Source organism: Diabrotica undecimpunctata, chromosome 8 (assembly GCF_040954645.1).
Source record: "Diabrotica undecimpunctata isolate CICGRU chromosome 8, icDiaUnde3, whole genome shotgun sequence".
Taxonomy (NCBI): Eukaryota; Metazoa; Arthropoda; class Insecta; order Coleoptera; family Chrysomelidae; genus Diabrotica; species Diabrotica undecimpunctata.
In genome coordinates, this window is record NC_092810.1 from 73,370,968 (window position 1) to 73,389,770 (window position 18,803).

At 29.7% G+C, this 18,803-nt stretch overlaps 1 protein-coding gene across 1 annotated transcript in view; it reads right to left on the reverse strand.

Moving 5' to 3' along the window:
- Window positions 1-18,035, reverse strand: part of LOC140448454 (uncharacterized) — a 32,744-nt gene extending 14,709 nt beyond the window's left edge. Inside the window, exon 1 of the mRNA XM_072541532.1 lies at window positions 17,876-18,035. Coding sequence (XP_072397633.1) covers window positions 17,876-18,012 — 137 coding nt within the window. The 5' untranslated portion in view covers window positions 18,013-18,035. The remainder of the gene's footprint in view (window positions 1-17,875) is intronic.
- Between the last annotated feature and the right edge of the window lie 768 nt (window positions 18,036-18,803).

Here is an 18,803-nt window from a genome sequence, read left to right on the forward strand (position 1 = left end):
CGAAGGATTATGTCCCGAACGCGAAATCTTTAAAGGTGTATTTTTATGTCCTAGTGTTGTTAAAGTAAAAAATGATTTCTTTTTAACCTCAATCGTAAACACTACTGAAACGGATGTTGAATTAAACGATATTCAAGTAGCAATAGAAAAAATTCCAAATTTACAAAACAATGCAAATATACGAAAAATGTCTTCTTATAAAGATAATACGAATTCTAACAGAATTGCTAAATTAAAAAATGCCTTGAGAACAGATCATTTAAATAGTGAAGAAAAATCATCTTTAATTTCTATTTGCAAGGAGTACAATCATATCTTTTATCTGGAAGGAGATCAACTTACCAGTACAAATGCCATAACTTGCAAAATTCCTTTAAATTCTAATGTACCTATTAGCACTAAATCATACAGGTATCCTGAAGTACACAAACATGAAGTCGAAACTCAAATAAAAGGTATGCTAGATCAAGGTATTATCGAAGAATCAACTTCGCCATGGAATTCGCCCCTTTGGGTTGTGCCAAAAAAGGCCGATGCTTCAGCAAAGAAGAAATGGCGAATTGTTATAGACTATCGACGACTAAATGATATTACTATAGGAGATTCATTTCCACTTCCGAATATAGTCGATATATTAGACCAATTGGGTCATTCAAAATATTTTTCAACAATAGATTTAACATCAGGATTTCACCAGATCAAAATGGATCCTGAGGATTCTCCAAAGACTGCTTTCTCAACTCCGTCTGGACATTATCAATATTCACGAATGCCATTTGGATTAAAAAATGCTCCCAGTATTTTTCAAAGGCTAATGAATACTGTCCTCTCAGGAATACAAAATTACAGATGTTTTGTCTATCTCGACGATATAGTCATTCATGCCGATACATTAGAAAATCATAATAAAAGATTAAAAGAAGTATTCGAAAAATTGTCTACATTCAACTTAAAAATACAACCAGATAAGTGCGAATTTTTTCGTCGCGAAGTAATGTATTTAGGACATTTAATAACTGAATTTGGTGTCAAACCGGACGAAAAAAAGGTATGTGCTGTTACAGATTTTCCTATACCCAGAACACAAAAAGATATTAAGAGCTTTTTGGGTCTCACTGGTTATTATAGACGCTTTATAAAAAATTTCAGTGCTTTAACACAACCTTTAACAAAACTGCTGAGGAAAAATGTTGAATTTAATTGGACAAGCATTCAACAACAGTCATTTGAGAACCTGAAATCAATACTTTGTTCAGAACCAATACTTCAGTATCCAGATTTTACCAAACCCTTTGTCTTAACAACGGATGCTAGTAATTATGCAATAGGGTCCATACTTTCTCAAGGTAAAGTACCAGATGATTTACCTATTGCTTATGCTAGTCGTACCTTGAACAAAGCGGAATCAAACTATAGCACAACAGAAAAAGAATTACTTGCAATTGTATGGAGTGTTAAACACTTTAGACCATATTTGTACGGAAATAAATTTTTCATTTATACGGATCATAAACCACTCACATGGCTATTTAATGTAAAAGATCCCGGATCAAGACTCGTTAGGTGGAGATTAGCATTAGAAGAATATAGCTATGAAATTATTTATAAACCAGGTAAATTAAATCAAAATGCTGATTGTTTAAGTCGTCCTCCTTTAACCATATCTGAAACAAATATTTGCGAAGAAAACAAAAACCCGGCAACAATCACCTTACAAATAAACAAAATGAGTAAAGAAAATAATGACACTTATTCACAGTTCTTATCTAAATCCGAAACTATATTAATAACAAATGATAATATAAAAGAAACAAATGAAAAGATTACATCATTTTCACAAAATTTAGCATTGTTTGTTTCCGTAGATTTAAATTTTAATGAGATCGTTCAGAAACAAATAAATAAACAATTCAGTCATATAGAAAAATTGAAAGCCAAAAATCCAAGACTAAATGACATTATATATATTTCTGATCAAAATAAAAACTTTTATTACATATTTATAAAAAATAATTATTGGGACAATACCTCTTATGAAGATATATTTAATTCCCTAATAAAATTAAGAGACTGGTTATTAAACGATAAAATATTAAAAATTTGCCTACCCAGAATAACTTTTAGCTACGATAAATTAAGTTGGGAAAAAATTAGATCTATGATTAGATTTATTTTTAGAAAAACTGATATATCTATTATCATTTATCATGATATACTAACAAATCCTGAACCTGAGGAAATAACTACAATATTACAAGAGAATCACACTAGTCCTACGGCTGGACACTCTGGTTTTCATCGGACATACAATCGTATAAAAAAACATTTCAAATGGAATAATATGAAAAATGATATTAAAAACTTTATAAAAACCTGTGAATCTTGTCAGAAAAATAAACTCGTTAGAAAAAAATTCGTAAAGCCCATGGAGATAACAACAACAAGCTCAAATCCATTAGAAAAAATATTTTTAGATATAGTAGGTCCTTTACCTTTAACCGAGTCAGGTAATAAGTTCATATTAACATTACAAGATGACTTAACAAAATTTTCTCAAGCTTATGCAATTCCGAATCATGAAACCAAGACTATCGCTGAAAATCTGGTTCGTGGATTTATTTGCAAGTTTGGAAAACCCGATATAATAGTTACTGATCAAGGCCGAGATTTTACTTCCAAATTATTTTCTCAAATCGCCAAGCTTTTTAAAATCAGACATATAAATTGTACTGCTTATCATCCAGAATCAAATGCTGCATTAGAAAGGAGTCACGCTACTTTAGCAGACTACCTTAAACATTATATTAAAGCTGATCAATCCGATTGGGACGAATGGCTAGATTTTGCTATGTTTTCATATAATACAACTAATCATACTTCAACCAAATTCACACCATATGAACTAATATTTGGATATACACCTAATCTACCTAGCAGTATAATACGACCAGTAGAACTCAAATATACATATGAAGATTATTTAGATAATTTAACACTTAAGCTTAGAAAATCTCATGAGTTAGCAAAAACGAATCTATTAGAATCTAAAGTAGTCAGTAAAAAATATTATGACCAAAAGATTAATGACACCGTTTTCTTAGAAGGACAATTAGTATATCTCCAAAATGAGCAAACAAAGAAGGGTCAAACCAAAAAACTTACACAAAATTATAATGGACCTTATAAAATTCTAGAGATAAATTCTCCTGTCAATTGCACAATTTTAGTAAATAAAAAACCAATAAAAGTTCACATGAATAGATTGAAACATGCTTTTGTTTCAGGTATGCAATAATATGGCTGACAAATAGTGAACAAATTCACAAGAAATATACCAATACTCCTATCAACAAATCACCTGGAATCTATTACGAACACATAAAAAATGTTCAATTTATTGAAACTCATTGGAACATATTAAGTCATATTCCTTTACAACCTTTTACAGACAAATTAAATTTTGTAGATCTCACCTATCAAAAAACATTAAGACTGTGTCAAAACAAACCAGTTCTTATTGAATTACGATTATGCGATACTTCACTAAAACTCTTAGGACAAATCATACCTAGACTCTTTCAAGATGAACAAACTTTAAAAAACATAATTCTGCATGAACATTTTAGACCAAAACGCGCTCTATTTAATGCAATTGGATCTGTTTTCAGGACCTTATTCGGTACCTTAGACAGTGATGATGCTGAAAATTTCAATAATGCTATTAACAAAGCTGAAAGTAACGAAAATCATCTTCTTGATTTACTAAAACAACAAATTCATGTAGTAAAAGCCACGATTGCAAATTTTAATAACTCTATTACAAATCTAGACCGAAACAAAGTGATTTTTGATAAAAATTTTGAATCAATTACCAATTACACAGATAAAATGAATAATAAATATTTTAATTTAGATTTAAAACAAAAAATTGAAGAACATTTTACCTTACTAACTTTCTTTATAACAGAATTACAACAAGAATATTCTACTTTAATAAACGTTATTCTATTTGCAAGAAATAATAACCTTCATCCTTCTGTTATAACACCTGAGCAACTAATTCAAGAATTATCTAAAACGGTAACGCATTTACCTAGTACATCGACTTATCCATTTCCATTGACTATCGATTATGCTCATAAATATTTCGATATCATTTTACTTAAATATATATATTTTGATAACAAGATTTTAATTACGGTTAGTATACCTTTGGTTAGTAATACTCCTTATTCTCTTTTTAAACTAATATCTCTTCCTATAATTCATCCAACATTAAAGAGACTTACCTTTATTCTTCCATCTGTCAAATATCTTGTTCTTTCAGAAAATAGAAACATTTATGTTACTATTGATACATTAGAAGACTGTTATTCATTAGATGAAGAAAAACTTATTTGCAAAAATCCTGATACTTTCCGATTTACACACACTAATCCAATTTGTGAAACTGAATTGTTAACTTCAATAACAAACATACCATCTAGTTGCGATACTCGTATAATTCAAACAGAATATGAAATTTGGCATAAATTAAACAAACCAAATTCTTGGATATATGTTTTACCCAAACCAACAGATTTAACTTTAAGCTGTCAGACTAGTACGCCAATATCTATTGTTCTTTCAAACACAGGTATTTTTTCTACTTCGAATAATTGCAAAACTTACACCGGATCAACTATTTTGATATCTGTCTCAAATCCAAAAGAAAGTAATTTTCAGTCTATCATTCCAGATTTATCCCTTCCAGAAGTCTGTTGTGATGATATTAAGATAAATAATGAATCCAAATTACACCTTGTTCCCTTACAATTAAATAATCTCGATCGAGATGCATTAAATTTAGCAAGCCATAAACTAGATAATTTAGAGAAAATGACCTCAGAAACAAATATTAATTTTTCAGACACAATAAAAAATAGTTCTTATTTCACTTATGCAATCTTATTTTTGATAAAATGTATGTTACTTTATATTTTATACAGGATAATTAAATATTTTTACCGACGATTTCGTAGAAATCCGTCACATAGTTGTCAACAAATTACAAATTGTTTAACACTAAATATATGTCAAAGTAAACGAAAACATGTACATGAGACAGATTTAAGTATAGATTGTAAACATAATAAAGACAATAATTATAGTGAATCCAAAAAGTGTGAAGAGACTAGTTTCACAGAGACTACACCGATAAGACGAAGTGAAAGACTATCGAGACTAAAAGAAACTATTTAAATGTGTTAAAATAAAATAATAATGTATACAAATGTTTTATACCATTTAAATGAAAATTCATTTTACAATTATTTTCATTCTTACAAAAGGAGGTGTAATGTACCTACCTACTCACATGTAAGATAATTAAAGTATCTATGTATTTCTATATAGTTTTTAGTCACCTGGTATATGTTATTTACAATTATGAAAAGTTCTCATGTATAATCACTAATAATTATTTGCTGTTAGAAATCAGAATCAATACTCTTCATAAATATTTTCCTATTTAGAATAAATAAGTTTCGCTAGTTTATTCACCTAATACTTCGTATCTATGGAATAATAATAATTTATTTCTCTTATTTCTTTGTTCGATAAGCTATCCGTATTTGCTATTTTAATATTAATATTTGAGTCCAATCTCTTGTACTCAAATCCATCCAGAAACATCGTTAAATAATTGTAGATAACAGAACTTATATATTCATAGTTTTAAGAAATAACAAGCAGAGTGTAATTTTCATCCTCTAATATAATAAATTTATACATGTCAATATATTCTGTTTAATTCCAAAACAAAGAGTTAGTCCGGAGAAGAAATAAACGCATAGTATTCCATAACAACTTTATAACAGCAGATGCTTTTCTTTTAATGCAGAACATACAAGATGGAGCTCAAGATTGATAGCAACACGTGGAAGATAAGTTACTAAAAGTTTAAACGACAATAATTTGACTTCAATTTCTATTGGACAACCATCCTACTAGCCTACAGACAGAAATAAAATACTCGATCTCATTGATTTTTCTGTCATAAAAGGAATTAGTAACAACTTTTTAAATATTTAACCTTCCTTTGACCTTTCGTCGGACCATTCTCCCATATTTATTGATGTGACGGAACATGTATACTGTATCCAGAAATTTAGTATCTCAGTATAAAAGTTATTTTAATAACAGCTGTAAAACTGAATAATTCCTTGTAAATACTCTATTGTTGTATAATTATCACAGCTATCCAAGCTAACAGGACCGGCATCTAGCCAAGTGAACTGTAGGTTCGTACATATAATCAGATCAAATATTATCATTCAAGGTAATGTCAAAAAACTCTTTTTATAAACATACAAATTTCCCAAAATTATTGTATTCTTTTATTAATCATTATTTTAAGTCTCAACGAAATAAAAGTGCCCAAAATTATGAAGATCTCAATTTAGTCAAATTGACTGGACCGGCCGTGGAAATTATTAAGTTTTGGGAAAACGGGTAATATCCCAAACAGCACATTAGAACCGACAAACCCATATATACAGTTATAATGAGTAAACGTTTAACTTAATTGACCTATTAACAAATTAATTGGAATTTATATAACTTTTCACCTGATATTTATGGTTAATTGTTTTTTTAATTTGAAGAGAGTTGTACGATGACAAATTAACACTTAAAAGTGTTTATTTTTTTAGAGTGTGTACACTTGCCGGTGAATCCACATAGTCAAATTTACCTTTATTGTATAAAACAATGTGGCGTCCCTGGAGTCCAGAGGATAATAGAACAATTTCGCTATAGGAGGTGATCTCATTCAAGTATTAGAACCTGAACTCCGCCAAGGAATACATTTATCTACTGATGCAAAACAAATTATTGCTAATGTTTTTCAAACTCTTGTCGAAAAAAACATGGACAGTAACGAAGCCTTACATGAAACGGCAAATTTGACTAAAAAAATTGGTTGCCTGTAAAGTCGGTTTTACGGGCGAAGATTTTACGTGACGTCTTTTTCTCGGTAGAATATTTATTGATATGAATATTATTAAATTGCACAATAGGAACAAGGAATTGAATGAAAATAAGAATTGCACAAATTTTAACTATAGAAATATATTTTGTTTACTAAAACATTGTACATGTAAACTTAAACTTAACTAATTTCTATTTGAGTGATTTTGTTGAGGATAGGACGATGATAGGAGAAATAGCATCGCACCAGCGGACCGATCATGTTTGAGTGGGAGAGAGACGCAAGGCATTCGCCGGTCCGGCGGGCCTCTCTCTCGTTCGGTGACTCATCGTAACAGACGTGAGCGGGCGTTACACTTTTTCATGAGTGACTCCGAGCCACAACCTAATTTAAGACGTTGTCACGTCAAAACCATTATCTACAGTCAGAAAAATTGTCCTAGTAGAAATGTAATCCTATTATAGCAAGATTAATAAGACGGGATAACAGTATTTCTCGGAAGCTCGATCGTGCAGATGAAGATCTTATTCGTCGCAAAGTGTATGTCTTGTATGAAGAACAAATTGTACCCACACTAGATATATTAGTTGACAGGCTTCACGTCGACAACACTGAAATTAAGTGCGGTAGAACAACTGTTTGGAAGTGTTTGCAACGTATAGGGTTTAAATACAAAAAATTAGATAAAAACAGGTACTTACGTAATCCAATCGTTTACGGATATGGCGAATGGAATATTTAAACAAAATTAAACAGTATCGTCGAGAGAATCGACCTATTATTTATTTAGATGAAACGTGGTTTGATACTTACGATACGCCATCTAAAGGTTGGGTAGATAACAGTCAATCTTGTTCAACAAAAGCCCCTTCTTATAGAGGAAAAAGAATAACAATATTCCATGCTGGATCAGTCGATGGATGGGTTTCAAATGCCTTATCTCTATCAGCTAAAAACATCAGTGATTCATGTCTCGATTATCATGACAACACAACTTCAGATATATTTGAAGACTGGTTCAAAAATAAGTTAATACTCAACATACCCCCTAATAGTGTTGTAGTTATGGACAATTCAACATATCATAGCAGGCAATTAAATAAAATTCCTAGTTCAAGCGATACGAAAATAACAATACAAAATTACTTGTATGACAAAGATATTTATTTTCACATAGATAATACTAAGAAGGATTTATTGGACATTTTAAAAAGTTTCGCATTGAAAAAAGAATACTTTTGTGATAATTATGCCGAAAATATGGGTCATACGATTTTAAGACTTTCACCATATTACTGTGTATTTAACCAAATCGAACATATGTGGCATCAACTTAAGTCAAGAGTTCAAAGAAATATTACTTCGTCACATTTAAATGCATCTGTCCTGCATTTAATTGAAAAGGAAGTACTCAAAATTGATGCAAATAGTTGGAAAAATGCAGTCTCACATATCATGAAAGCTGAGAATTCATATTTTCCTACATATAATATACAAAATATTATCATCAATTTAAAAGACGACAGTGATAGTGACACAGATTTAACATAATATCTATGTGATGTAATATTTATACTCGTTTTGTGTGTGTTTTGTGTTTATTGGCACTGGTTTTCACAACCAACTGGCCAGTCAATTTCATAATGATTTTTTTAGACTAATCTAAACTTATCACTAACTCAGGGGAGTAATGTGTAGTGTCTGTGTTAAGTAAATGTCTTGTTACTTTAATAAAGTCGACGTCATTGTCTTTACAAAGAGACGCTAATTGTATTCGAACGTCTGCGGTCCCTCAGGTGAGTACCGATTTACTCGTTTTAAAAGGTTCATATTTATTCATGTTGACTTGTTATATTTAACTTTTCCGTTTCATGTCTGAAAAGTTGGTAAAAAATGATAAATTTCTTTATTAATAATTTCAAGAAAAAAAAATTATTCTTCACTAAAGGTTGTGCATCACATAAAATTATTAATCAATAATCTTATAAAATATTAAGTAGTAGATAATGAAAATCATGATTATTAATTAATACTGAAGAAGAAAGTGATTTTAAATTTAGATATACAAGAAAATGTTATTTTAAAATGTTTGTAGGTATTAAAAATTATGTCCAAGTTTAGATTCATGACCTTCTTTCTAATAATTAAATAATACATTTAAAGTAAAAAGTAAATAAAAAAAAATACTTTTGGATTTGTTGATTTTGCATATTGAATAAGTTATCAGTTTATGTATTTTTTTCCTTAATTATCTAGATATTTATTTAAATTAAATATGTAATGTAAATGCCAAATAAAATATAATATTCGTTAAGCCGGCCCTTTTTACTATTTACATGAAGAGAGCAAATCTCTTTATGGCGTCGACTTATCAGCGGGATACTTTTAAATTCTGCATAAGTCAGTTCTTATAATAATTGTGAATGAAGTTTATATAATACAAAATAAATACTTACGTTTTCAAATCATATAAGAAATTGGAGTCTGTTCAGAGTTAATATTTAGAACGCAATTAATTTAAATCTTAATCTCAAACCAAATGAAAATATTGATTTAATTTATTATTTTATAATTTAATAAAGTATGGCATGAGGGGCTGCTTTTTAAAATAAGAACTCACTTTCCTCATTCTCTGTATGCACTTCTGAGTGTATACAGAGAATGAGGAAAGCACGTATACATATATGATATGATATATTAGCAAAACTCGTAACTCCAAAACGACAAATTGTTCAGAAGACGCAAAAATTTGAATTTGGAATAAATTTTGAGATTCTGTCAAAATTAATCGAACATTGTAAAATAAAATTATATACCTGATGGTATGGAGAATCATTTTTAAAATTTTAGAGTTTTTACTAAAAGTTTGTGGAGTTACGAGGTTTGTCCCAATTAAAACAATATTAATTTGGAGTTACGAGGTTAAAAGTACACAAGCATTATAAAACAAATTTAATGCAAAATGATGTTTTAGTTAACTGCTTAATTAAATATTACAAAAATATTACTTATTTTCAATAAAACTGTAATATAATTAGTAGGTACATAATAACATTTTTCAAATGTGTTTGAGATTATTATAAAATGAATTATAATCACAAAAATCAAACTTTTTTTTTTTTTTAATTTTCAACGTTTCCAGATAAAGAAGTGGTATTTCTTCAAGTGGTACTCCTAAAACTACTTTTTTATTTCCTCTGACTGGAAGAACCTGCCATTGCTCGGAATGTCTTAGTTTAAACTGAATCGTTCCATCTGGATTGTATTATAGTGCACGCAAATCTGTTACAGTAGGATCGCCTGTCATTTTTCCAGGCCTAATGGTTGATAAGTAGTGACTGCTAAAATTTCGAAAAAATGTATGGTAAGTATTTTGTTTCATAAGGCTCTGGTTTTTTTTTCGAGCGTTTTGGATGACTTCTATGTATTGCGCAGGTACATTTAAAATTTTCTTTTTTAACTCACTTTCTATACATGAGTGCATATCATCAGCTTCCATTTGTGTGTGCCCACGCTCGAGATATTTTTGAACCACAGGCACTTTGTTATATACAGCAAAGTTCAACAAAGAACTTGACAATATTGCATTGCGATTTTGCCCGGTGCACCCGTCACTGTAAAAAATTAACTTCTCTCCAGGCCGAATGGATGACAATTGAGTAGCTGAAAAATGACAAATTATAGTTGCAAATTCATTTGCTCTAACACCCCCTTCAACTTCGGTCCACACAAAGCAGTATCCTCTACCGGTCTTAATATCATAAAGAGTAAAATTATGGACGGCTAATTCGGTTTTATAATATAAAGCTGAGACGTTGGACTTTGGACAAAGAAGTACAGCTTGTAGGTCCATAGTAAACACTTTATTGTTGGCACTAATTTTGTCATTTGACTTCTCTTCTCTGCCTTCACCTTTTTTTAATGTGTGCAATTCATACCCTTCTTCTGTAGCATTGCCTACTCTTTTAGCCACACATAAATTACACTCATCTGTCTTTTTTTTAAATAAGCTTAAATTCATATTCTCAAAATAATTGCTAAAATATGCAATTGAAAATGGGTCCACGTCATTACACCAGTCCTCAGAGTAAAGTTCGTAAAGTTTTTATTTTGACTGCCATTGTGATTCAAGATACAGTTTTTGAGATGTAGATCAGCATTAATGGGATTCCGTTTTTGACAAACTTTCAAAAAATAACTTTAACGAATTTATTCCTTCCGAATCTAACTGTTACCTTTTGCTAGCCTTTGATTGAGCTTTTCTGGCTGCAGGATCATCTTCATGACCAGTCACATGCACACTTGTGGCGTTTTGACGTTCTTGTGGTTTTTCAATTTTTCAAGAGCGTATGGTCCATTCTCCTATGCTTAGTATGTTAAGCAACATTTTTCTGCACACTTTAATTTGATCGTTTTGTTTTCTTAAATAATAAGTAAAACTATTACTTCTTCTAGATTTGTTTTCATCTTTTCGGTGTCGTTTTCTTTGGGGTGTTTCAGATTTTAGGTTTAGATCTACAAAAAAAAATTTTTTTCACCCTAGCTCATTTTCCAAAAATTCGTGAAAGCCAACTTTCTGTCTTCATCCGATAGTAGATGGCAGTGCATACCAGATTTTTTTGGGTTGTTTTGATTTCTGGCTGATATCTTACAAGAACACATTTGTTTTAACATTCTTTGTCTTTTTGGAATACAGTATTCCCATTTTCTAGTAGAACACTTTTTACCTTTGTAAGCAATACCTAGCTCTCTGTTTTTCCTATCTTGCTCTCTTTTCCAAGCTTCTACTTTAACATGTCTTTTAGTTTTTCTGCTCTTTCTTAAAGTTTCTTGAATTTTTCAAAAATTTCGTTCTCATGGTTTTTAGAGAAATCCAGGTGCACTCTGAATCTCCATTTTTGTTAATTTTAACACCATTCTTTTCAAAATTTGTTTCTGATCAGATACATTTTCTACATAGGGGTCTTCAATCATATCTTCAATAATTAAAACATCTGTGTTACAAATATCTCCAGTTTCACTTTCATGTGGTACAAACAAATCGACTAAGATAAGAGGCTTTGACAACGCCAATTCTAACATTTTCTCTGCTCGGGACATCTAAAAAGACAAAAAATCTCACTTCAAATTTGGTGGCGGTATTCTCACAAAATTTACTATTACCAAAGTAAAAAAAATCATTAAAGTTATCACTAGATCAATATTTGGAACTCGTTGAACAAGTTGAAGATACAAAAAAATCTGAAAACAGACAATATTACAACAAAGAATACTGAAACGTTTTGCTGTACTTATTCCGTCCCGTGTCACGCACTTTTTCATCAACGTCAACATCCCGTCCTGCGTCCCGTCACGCAGCTATTTTCGCTGTTCCGTCCCGCAAAGGTAACATAAATTATATTTTCTAAATAAAAAACATATTTTTATAGTAATGGTATAAAGACAAATTTAATATTTATAGTTTTTTCTAAGCACATTTTGCTTTTACAAATTCTTTTAAAAATTAAACGTCAAAATGTTTTGTGTGTCCCATAATTAATTGGACATTAGCTAATTGGTGATAGCTGACATCAAAATAAAGCGTTTAAGCTCAAATTGCTTAAGCAAAATGTTGCTAGTTGGTAGCGGTAGTGTATACCCATGGCCAGCACGCAGTCCCGAACTAAATCCCCTAGACCTTCACTTGTGGGGCTACCTAAATTCACTTATTTATAAAAAAATATAAATAACCTTTAAGAGTTATGGCAAAATATTGTAGAGGGAGTTAACATAATAAGGGACCCCTTATAGTTGGTACCTTTTCCTGTACAATGTATTATATAAATATATATATATATATATATATATATATATATATATATCTATATATATATATATATATATATATATATATATATATATATATATATATATATATATATATATATTATATGATTATTCACGCAACAATTCAATAATTAGGTAGAAGTTTTATATGTTTTCAAGTAGAAGTTTTCTTGTCGTATATTTTTGAACATTTAAACCAGGAGGGTTAGGTAACAGTAGGGATGGCGGTTTTTGACAAAATACCGGTTTTCGGTTATACCGGTTTTTTTTTGCTTACGGTTTAACCGGGCGGTTATAACCGGCCAAAAAAAACCGGTTTTTTCAAAACCCGGTTTTCGGTTTTTTTAATCCAATAGGTTACAAAGTTACATTTACAATGCACTTTAGTTTGCATCCCCAGCCATTTCAAATTCCCCACCCCAACCATTTTAACTTATAAAAAATTTCCCAGACTCTTTCAAATGGGATTTAAAAAAAATATCAACATAAATATTTTACTTAAAATAAATTAGATAATGCAATTCATCTTTTATTTTTACTACTATCAAAAAAAATTTATCATATATTACTTTTAACACGTTTGTATATTTGTATAATAGGTACATTTTAGCTCATTTAATACTTCCATAATTTATGTACGAGACGCACAATAAAGCCTCGATGGTTAGCGGACTGTATACTTAATTAATTGAAATAAGACTCACGAAACTTACTGTAGTTACACCTTTATTTAATTTAGACTATTCACCATTCACTTATGATAATTAGATGGCTATAAGCCAGAGCTAATACAATATTTACTAGTTCAATAATAATAATAATTAGATGGCAACAAGCCAGAGCTAATGTATGTTTTTACTTTTTATAAAACTACAACTAAAAAAATGGCGTTATGCGTAATGAATGCACTGGCGCAGAATTGTCACTTGTCACTTTTTTTGGTGGTGGCAGGGAGAAACACTGTCACTTCCGACCGAACACACCCGAACCTACAAAGCGTCCCAATAATTTTGCATAGGTGTTGGATATTGTTTCCAACACTTCCTGTATGGGTGTATCGTTTTGAAAACGTAGGTAAATCGTTGGATATTCGTATTCGCAATCGGTAATTCGATATTCATAGTCAGAACATTATTTTTGGTAATCAGAAAAAGCCATTCACCCACTTTCAATGTCAAGAGTCAAGTGTGAAAAATAGATGATGTACCAGATCACTTCTTATGAAAATATTATGATTACAAATACCTTTTCAACGAAATATTATAATAAAACTTAATTGTTTCTGGCTGATGTGAGTTTGCACTTTCAGTTTGCTTCTGTATTTATAAAATAAAATAAAATTTGAATTATGGTTTTGTCAAGGAATAATTACTTGAGAATAATAATTATGATTGGGATCCAAAATAATACCTAACCTAATCCTAATCACTGTAAAAACCTAATAACCGGTTTTTACTTTAAAAATAAAAAACCAGTTATAACCGGGACAAAAAAATAACCGATAAAACCGGTTATTGCGAAGTAAAAAAACCGGTTTTCGGTTAAAATCGGTAGGTTTTTCCCATCCCTAGGTAACATATGCTTCACCTTCTAATTTAACATATTTTTTTATTAATTATTACTTTTGGTTAGATTGAAAATCGCTGTAAGCTTTTTTATTTTAAATGAAATTTTATGAGTGATTTTGGAGCAATATTATTAATTGAACGATTGTAGATATTGTTAAAAATAAAGGTACCCACTTTACTATTCACAACATCAATATTTTTTGACAAACTGCTTATATGACTGAAAAAAAATTAATATCTGATGATTGTATTTTAGGTTTTCGAACATGCATAACTTTATAAGGAATAATTTATTCATAAAACTAAAAATAACAAAAGTCTTATTTGGCGCCGACTTAATTGGACAGATACGCTGGATATATACATAATAGAGTCACAAGATACACTTTTACAAAAAAGTAATTATTTCAATATCCATTTATTGTACAAATCTTCATTTATTTACTTTATTTACTTTATTTATTCACAAGCATTCTTTAATTAAATTAAAAATATTTTATTTTTTATCCATAAATAGACACAAAGCTTCGCAGCTACTGAATGCTCGCTGAGCCGGCTTCTTGGTTTCCTCATGGTCAAACCGGCTCTGGAGAAGAACCGTTTTGTTGAGACGGGCGTAGCTGAAATTGATGGGATATCTCTGGCCAAACGAGTCATGGTAGGAAATTTATTCTGGTTATCTTTTCACCCAGATAAGATGTATACGTTTCTGTCTTCTCATTTTTCTGCTAGATATCGATCCAGTTCTTAGTCGAGGCGCACCCTTTTCTTGTATCTTGAAAAAATTGTGAGATTGTCTTCGCCACTAGATGACCTAGAAGAAGATCCAACTTCCTTATTACTTCCAGATTAAGGTTTTTTTATATAGTTCTCCAAGTTCTGTGTCTCTTTCTTGTTTTAAGGAACAGCCCCACTTTGATAAATCAAAAGCTTCAAATACTATAGAAATACAGTACATCCACATTGTTTTATTGCAGTATTTAATAATCTTATTTCTTACTGCCATAAAAGAGTTTTCCAAATTGAATTTCTCGTCATTGTTTTGGTCAGTATTAATTTCTAATATTTTTTTGTCGAGGTAGTAGAGAAATAAATTTATGTACATGACCACACTTCTTGGATTTTGAATGGTAATAATTTGGAATTACTGACACAGAAGAAAGTAAGGGAAAGAAAGTTCTTTTGATTTATCATGTTTACGGTTAGATTAAAAGGTGTCATCATGTGGTGGTGTCTCCATAATGTTGCGTGATGGTTTATTAGGAGGACCTAGACGAAAACAATTTTTTGCATACCAGGCGTGCATCGCAATAAATCAAAAAGAATTGTCAAACATTTTTTAAAAATTTTTCTGTTATTCTAATTGTATTAATTAGGTTTCATCAATATGAATTATTAAAACACAAAACTATTAAATTTCTATAAATATTTTTACGTTGCAAACATAATGCAGATACTTGTATAACTTAAAATATAAAATAATTCCAATAATAATAAAAGTCCAGTTTTTGCGGGACATGCGGGATGTCCCACCGGACAAAGCGCCTGTTCCGTCGCGTGTACCATTGAGCAGAAAAATCGCTGTCCCGTCCCGCGTCCCGTGCTGCGGAACTAAATGGGATAAAATATCTAATGTTAAATAATTTTAAAAATATGACTTTTTAAAGTGAAGCTTCTATACTGTCGTTGTATTATTTTTTTCTCTACAGTAAAATTCTGAGGACAGCGTCATGGAACTAGCGCCCCGAAATGGTGTCGTCATAGAATAGCGGTTCTTGACATCGATTCCAATACTCTCTATCAATTCGTTTCAAGTCATCATATATTACTCTAAGCAGGTTTAAATTAAAAAATGCATGAAAAATAACAACTAACAAAATATAGACATTAAAAATGAGAATCAAGAAAATAAAAGAATATCTATCACTAAAAGATTCGGTAAATAATTTCATATAAATACAATTATTATTTTTTAACATATTATTTAGTTTATATAATAACTAAATTTACTGTCAAATGATATTTATTTATATTTTAATAATAATTTACTATTTGGTCTGAATTTGACAGGTTTGTCATACGTAAATATCGTATGCTTTGTATATAATAGGTTAACAGGTGGCGTTAGAAGCAAATATAATAATTTATTGAATTTGTTTAAAACATAAAATTAAAAAATAAATACTAAAATTACTACTTTTAAATATTTTTATTATTAATATTTTAAAAATGTTTTTTAATATAACTTAAAACAGAAAACCAAAAGAGGTATATCGATTATATATATATATATATATATATATATATATATATATATATATATATATATATATATATATATACAATATTGGAGTTTTGCAATTATTAGCAGAGCGATAAAAAAGTTATTAATAAAACATTTTCATATTTTATCCAACCACAGCGGAGGATGTGTACCTAATCTGGAGTGGCCGTTAAGTATCCAAAATGTCAAAACTGACCATAATTTGTTATTTTGATTTTTGAAACGTTTTATATTTGTTTGTACAGAAAACGTATTTTAGTAACGAATGCGATAAAGCATTAAAAAAGGTAAAAAAAGATACACTCACAAAATCTAAATAGAAGTTGGAAAATATTATGGAATTGTAAAGAGGATAGTAAAAACAGTCTACTAAACCATTTTTTTTTTCTACTCGAAGGTTAAAAACTCATTCTACAACGAAGAAAAACACCTAAATAATCCCCGCTTTATCTTGATTTTCAATAATTACGTATTTAGAGGAGACAAGCCCTCTCTTTTAAAGTTTGTCATTTGTCGCTTAAGATCCATTGTCAACACCTATCGATATCCATATAATTAGCTTATAATAAAATTTAAAATAAAGGATAATAGTAAATCAAGAGGAACCTATAAGAAGACATGACATAATCTCGATGACAGGAATTCCGAAAAGTGGTAATTCGAACTAGCGTAATCCCACAAAAGCAAAATCTTTCTTAAATATGTGTACCCTTTGGAATGTACAATATTAAACCATAAAAAAATTATATTATTCAATTCAAAGACAAGTGTTTAAAAAATATGAACGTTTATTTCTTTATAACTTTCGCAATGCGATCCAGACATAAAACCTTATAGAAAAATATAAAATAAGTTTAAAGTAGATAACAAAAATAAATAATCAAATAAAAATTGTTCCAAATTACTTTAACAACGACGATATTTGATCTAATGCTGATATATATTGTGTAAATTAGAATTATTACGGCATTAAATATAGAACAATATTGTAGTTGAAAGTAACCAAGGTAGATTCTTACCTGGAAAAAGCTCTTGCTTAATTCTATAGGCACGGATCATACAATTACTTCTTATCATCTTTAGATATATTGTAATATTATATTTGTCAATAAAATTGTTTATTTTGTATTACACAATTTGATCAAAATTAACTATTTTTAACCAACATATTGGCAAAATGCCAGTTGTTGTCACACTAAAATTTAAATAAAAAATAGATTTACTTACACTTCATCCGAATTACTAAAATTATGACTGTCAATTTCATCAGGGCTTTTATTTTTGAACTTTGTTCGTCTTGCAGAGGAAACAGTAAATACTTCAGTAAAAAGAACACAAGCTATAATAATCCTTGCTGATTTCATTATATCAATATTTCATATGGCAAAAAATTAAGAGTTTCTTTATTTAATAAATATTTTATATCCAAGGACTTAAATCACTATGTCCCCTTCTACAATCCAAAACTTGTCGTATATTTATGAGTTGAATTTAATGTTAAATTTTTGCCTATGTGAAATGGCTAATAAATAATTTTTTTCTATAGTGTGGGTGTAAGTTTAGTTCTTATTAAATAAATTTACTTCATTAATTTATTAAATACCTCTTCAAATATATTTCGTTACTATATACGATAAAATATGCCTAAAATTAGAAAAAAATAACATATAGCCTAACATCAAAATAAATTAAATGACAAGTCAATAATTTATAATAGTTAAGAAAAATCCGTCAAGTTATGAATAAAAACAGCAAGCTATTAGATACTGCGGTAATATTTTTTACGTAGAAAAATCAACTCGCGACAACTGGTAGGGCTTACAAATATTTTTTTTCTATGGCGAGAAAGACGTTTAACAGTTTATCTCTATTGACAGGTAACAAAATATCACCTTTTATAAAATTACTTTTTTGCCCGGGATAAAGTGTGTACTTTTTCCCTATTTTACTTTGAAGTTATTTTCTGGCAGCAAACAAGCAATAAAACGAACCCAGCCTTTGAGACATGTACACGCCTTAGAAAATGACATCTGAGTTGCAATTCATTGAAGTCGGAGGAATTGATCTGAGGGGATAAGGAACCACTCCACCTGAATCCTGTTATTATCTTAATTGAAATATTATCATTGTACTTTGCTGACCCATGCGTCGAATT